The 6,000-nt window shown below is 43.6% G+C and overlaps 1 protein-coding gene across 1 annotated transcript in view; it reads right to left on the reverse strand.

Annotated features, from left to right (window-relative positions):
* The window catches only part of LOC126470714 (dynein axonemal intermediate chain 3-like), a 277,772-nt gene extending 277,230 nt beyond the window's left edge, over positions 1-542 (reverse strand). The window contains exons 1-2 of the mRNA XM_050098716.1: positions 535-542; positions 291-484 (exon numbers count right to left, since the gene is read on the reverse strand). Of these exons, the coding sequence (XP_049954673.1) occupies positions 291-484; positions 535-542 (202 nt within the window). The remainder of the gene's footprint in view (positions 1-290; positions 485-534) is intronic.
* Positions 543-6,000: the final 5,458 nt, after the last annotated feature.

The following is a 6,000-nucleotide window of genomic DNA, read 5'->3' on the forward strand; positions in this document are numbered from 1 at the left end:
GTCTAAATAAAATTCTTGTGTCAATATGTAGTACGAAAAACATAGTTTAGTAACACAGTGTTTTAAAATACTGCACAATCGTGCACACATGGATAAACCGCTCTGACATATTGATGAAAAGAGAAATTGCTGTATGATAAAAATGCTTGCAAGACGAGACCTTTGTTTAAGTTTCAGTAACGATGCATCTTACTTCCAAATCGGACTACATAACAGAATATAGTATGACCTAATTACAGAAAGAATTAAGAACTAGTAAGGAGACAGAGAAGCCAAGATATCAGACATACCTTCTCTCTTTGGATGCCAAGCAGCGCACGATATAATTTTTCCTTTGCACAATCGAACATCAATAAAGATTTCTTGTTCTTCATAAGTTAGTTGCTTCGGGATTTCTGTGTCTCTCTTCCTTAGGATGAGGTTCTGATAGTCATCTTTGTGGTGATCGAAAGCTTCATTGTATTTAAGAGCGTCTTCAATTTCCCTGCACATAAATGCGCGAAAATGCTCTTATTGATGTTATTATTGACATACTTCTGCATGGGGTTCTGTGCTATTGAAAGACTTGAGTGAATGCAAGCTACATTACGGCTGAAGAATTTTTCGTAATGAACTACTCAGTATTTCCTTCTACTGTCTGTGGCGTCACATTGCTGGAGAAATAATTTACAGTTTCACTTGTTGCTAGTCGCAGGAATTCGAGAAGTACCCATTATCTTATTTGGTCTCTACGTGCAGTTAATATATTTTCCCTTTGAATTTATTTTGTACTGCAAGATCCTGTCGCTCTTTTCTTTTCACAATGTGTAATTATCTGACGTCCTTTGATATAGTACGCCCGATTTAATTATCAGCTGTTGGCTGTGTGTGTGTGTGTGTGTGTGTGTGTGTGTGTGTGTGTGTGTGTATGTGTGTGTGTGTGTGTGTGTGTGTGTGTGTGTGCCCGCGCTATATAGCAGGGTACTTTAGCAGCAGTAAATAATTCACGTTCGAGTCGAAAACTACACTCCTGGAAATGGAAAAAAGAACACATTGACACCGGTGTGTCAGACCCACCATACTTGCTCCGGACACTGCGAGAGGGCTGTACAAGCAATGATCACACGCACGGCACAGCGGACACACCAGGAACCGCGGTGTTGGCCGTCGAATGACGCTAGCTGCGCAGCATTTGTGCACCGCCGCCGTCAGTGTCAGCCAGTTTGCCGTGGCATACGGAGCTCCATCGCAGTCTTTAACACTGGTAGCATGCCGCGACAGCGTGGACGTGAACCGTATGTGCAGTTGACGGACTTTGAGCGAGGGCGTATAGTGGGCATGCGGGAGGCCGGGTGGACGTACCGCCGAATTGCTCAACACGTGGGGCGTGAGGTCTCCACAGTACATCGATGTTGTCGCCAGTGGTCGGCGGAAGGTGCATGTGCCCGTCGACCTGGGACCGGACCGCAGCGACGCACGGATGCACGCCAAGACCGTAGGATCCTACGCAGTGCCGTAGGGGACCGCACCGCCACTTCCCAGCAAATTAGGGACACTGTTGCTCCTGGGGTATCGGCGAGGACGATTCGCAACCGTCTCCATGAAGCTGGGCTACGGTCCCGCACATCGTTAGGCCGTCTTCCGCTCACGCCCCAACATCGTGCAGCCCGCCTCCAGTGGTGTCGCGACAGGCGTGAATGGAGGGACGAATGGAGACGTGTCGTCTTCAGCGATGAGAGTCGCTTCTGCCTTGGTGCCAATGATGGTCGCATGCGTGTTTGGCGCCGTGCAGGTGAGCGCCACAATCAGGACTGCATACGACCGAGGCACACAGGGCCAACACCCGGCATCATGGTGTGGGGAGCGATCTCCTACACTGGCCGTACACCACTGGTGATCGTCGAGGGGACACTGAATAGTGCACGGTACATCCAAACCGTCATCGAACCCATCGTTCTACCATTCCTAGACCGGCAAGGGAACTTGCTGTTCCAACAGGACAATGCACGTCCGCATGTATCCCGTGCCACCCAACGTGCTCTAGAAGGTGTAAGTCAACTACCCTGGCCAGCAAGATCTCCGGATCTGTCCCCCATTGAGCATGTTTGGGACTGGATGAAGCGTCGTCTCACGCGGTCTGCACGTCCAGCACGAACGCTGGTCCAACTGAGGCGCCAGGTGGAAATGGCATGGCAAGCCGTTCCACAGGACTACATCCAGCATCTCTACGATCGTCTCCATGGGAGAATAGCAGCCTGCATTGCTGCGAAAGGTGGATATACACTGTACTAGTGCCGACATTGTGCATGCTCTGTTGCCTGTGTCTATGTGCCTGTGGTTCTGTCAGTGTGATCATGTGATGTATCTGACCCCAGGAATGTGTCAATAAAGTTTCCCCTTCCTGGGACAATGAATTCACGGTGTTCTTATTTCAATTTCCAGGAGTGTAGATATACGTTTTCAGTGCGTGTAGAGTAACCACCTGTCTGTATATTGAGCATAAAAGGTGCTTAAAAAGTGGTCATGAATAAAGAAATGAAATATTGATGGTATGGGTGAATTAATGGAATCCCATTGGCAATTAAATATGAATCAGCAACACGATTCCAATCGTCGAACTTTATCTTCTGGTAAAGGCGTTGCACCTGACTATGATGAAAATAATTCGAATCTAAATTAAAAGTCTTGTGGCATGCTCTTTATTTTCAATAAAGGGATCATTGCAGTAGGTGAGAACCTTGTATTGTACGCGTTATTTATCGTAGATGCTATTGTAAATTCATTATTTTATTTTTAAATTTTATTAGCTGCTTTTTGTGAATTATGTTGCGACTCATTTCATGAACAAGTAGCGGATCCTCAAGATTGACAATTCGAATTAGTACTCATAACAGCTGTGCATAGTTGACCCTTCACAGCAAGTTCAAGGAAACAGCAGCAAATCATCCCGACTGGGATCGTACTCAAGACGCCAGTGGACGATTCCCACAATTGGCCCCAACGTTCATGTCCTGGGTGAGAGACTAGCTTTTATAAGCAGTCCACTGTTTGTAAAATCCTGAAAGCGTCTAATTGTTGGTAATTGGTGCTTCGGTGGAACGTACGTATGCCATATAACATGGACGTTTAGTAACTGCGATCTTCCTGTTGAACCAAAACAGTGCTTACCATTCTACCATTCTCTGATTTTCAGTGAATGCCAAGCCGCTTGAAGTCATATAAACATTAATTGAATTTAGCCCTATGTTCTGTCCCAAAGAAACCGCACAACGGATATCTAACTACCAGACTTCAGAGCGATCGGTCACGGGTTGAACATTAGTAAATGCTTCCTAGTATCTTTCTCTTACAGGGTACATGGTGTTAATGAGAACAGGAGATGGGATGGCGCGCTGTTATGCACGTTGGGAAAAAGTTTAACGACCTGGGTTGATTTCAAATGGACATTTATTCACAAAATGAAGAGTACACCTGAACTTTAGTAAACATTTAACATGTATAAAATCCTAACACTATGGTTGCGTAATGGGGAAACTCTTTGTCATTGTATTGATCATCATTACTCAACGAGGATTAGGATGACTAAGGAACGCAATATGGATGCTCATGTGCTCACACACAAAGATTCAAAATTCACAGACGAACCAAACGGAAATTTCACTATTTTGTAGTAAAGGCTGAGTTGCCAAAACTGGCTTGTGACTCACATCGAAACGAAGGACGAAATTTACTCAAGATCACGATGCATGAGGTGAATGAGGACCATAGAACTAACAAACTAGGGCCTATCTGAATTAGTTAAACGAGGGTAAAATTATCTCTCGTGGGGACACCATAAAGCTTCTGACAAACGCTTTTAAAACTTTTGGAAAATTCGAAACCAAACACGAAAAACTTGACTTAACTCCCATCCAGATTCAATTTCAAGTGCGCACAGAAGCGGCACATAATACGCACCAGGACAGCGACTACTCAGCAACTAACTCTGTCCACCATCCAATCTCACTCACCTCCGTGCTCAGAGACCGAAAAACTCGAGAAGGCGAACTGACCAATCAAAAATACTAATTTTGCAGTGGTACCGAGCCTCTCCTCCAATTAGCTTCGATGTTTAAAATTTGAACAAGCAGTAGCCTCGCATGTGGATCTTAGTGAACGAATCGCGTGGCCGTACGTTAAGAAAGCTGGGACAGATAAATGCCCTACCACACTGGCGCCTCAATCCAGCTTCGAAAATTAAATCCAACTGCCGTTCCCAGGCCCTGCTACAAAGCTGAACCTAGAAATTCCACCTGAACTCATCAATACAATGCGTTTGCAATTACACCCACATTCATACAACCTAGCAATAAGCAATACCTAGGACACATGTTTAAAGGAATAAGGTGTGCTGAATGTCAAACGTAACAATAACGAAAACAAAACTCACTCATTTCTGTTCCCTGCGTGAATTGCCCCCTCCTCCCTCCTCCCGGCATTGTAAAAAAATGAGAAAACACAGGAAAAGGAGACGCACTCTGCAGAACGTGATGAAACTACGAAATGTCATGACATGTGGATTGGCTGCCGCCTATCACTCTTCTTCTGATTAAACACAAATTACTATTTCAGACTGTCGCTTTCAAAATGTTCTCCGTTGAAACTCACACAGCGACTGTAACATTAAGTCTCCCCTTCGTAGCACTATTGGTACGGACAAACAGGGACGGCTGTCAGATAGTCGGTTACGGCGGCTTCAGTGTTCCCCTTACCCTAAAACTGAATTCTTTGAGGTGAGTTTCTATTCTCGGTAAGAGAAAAGATCTGGGGAGTAAGGGTTCTGAGGAAACACAAAAATTAACTAGCGGAATGAGCAGTGTGACACAGCACATTGCTGTAACGCATCAACCATTTGTGCAGGATGCTCACTGCAGCAACTCATTTTGAATACCTATAAAGTACTCCCCGATAAAAATCCTAGTTTACCTTCAGTCTTTAATTCCAAAAATGTTTACGAACGACTGCCAGACCATGAGATAACCTAAGCGTTGGGCACTTATTTTTTTTATTTGTTCGTTCTATTATTTTTTAGCCTTTTAGAACTGGGATCATCTTCATTTCATCTCAGTAGATCGAGACACTTTCATCCCGCTCTTCGGGTTAAATTCTCTTATTAAACCGACGGTTGGTACGCGTGAGATCCATGACTGCGCCGAAATTCTAGTCGTTAATCTACGCTGACGATCTTCTACTTTGACGTAAGATATCGATCGAGTATTGGTTTTCCTAAATGCCTTTAACCATTAACAAATCGTTATTTGCACATGCCTGCTGAATTTTTCAAAACTTCCACTCATTCTGTTATCGAGTATTAAGCAAAGTTTGAGAATGCAACGTCTCTTCAGGTTGTTACTTTCAGTGTGTAGTAGACATAAAAAATTCACAAGAAGATTAATATGGGTCATCATGTCACGCTGTCAACTTCATTCTTCCTCAAGGCATCAGGAATGATGAATTGTAGATACACTCCAGGCAACTGCTCAAGCTTCCAAATATCAAAGGCAGAAAATGAAATATTTTCGTTCATTTACACAAAAGAAAATATTTACAAATAAAACATTATACCCTAATCAGAAACTAAGATATCTGTAGGCAAAAAGCAGCAACATACCAGAGAGTCGTGAAATATGTCCTGTTCAATCTAAGCAACATGCCCATGAAAATCGATCTTATCTCCAACTTTATTTCGAACAGATTTCCCCAAAAGATTCTATTCGTGTGAAGATAAACAACAGTTCGAGGATAGAACGAGCTTCTAAACAGCATTCAGGGATGAATTGGGTATGTAACGAGATCAGATGTTTTTCTAGCAGCTATTAAAGAAAATGCGACACGAAGCAGGTTTTACGATAGCGCTGAGTTTTATGATCAAATAGTTTTCGTCAAGATAACATTCACGACTGAGTACTATAGAGTGTGTCAAGTAAAGGAAATACAAAACAATAAGGAACAAAAACCAAGAAAATAGCATATCCACTATCA

This window comes from Schistocerca serialis, chromosome 3 (genome assembly GCF_023864345.2).
Source record: "Schistocerca serialis cubense isolate TAMUIC-IGC-003099 chromosome 3, iqSchSeri2.2, whole genome shotgun sequence".
Lineage (NCBI taxonomy): Eukaryota > Metazoa > Arthropoda > Insecta > Orthoptera > Acrididae > Schistocerca > Schistocerca serialis.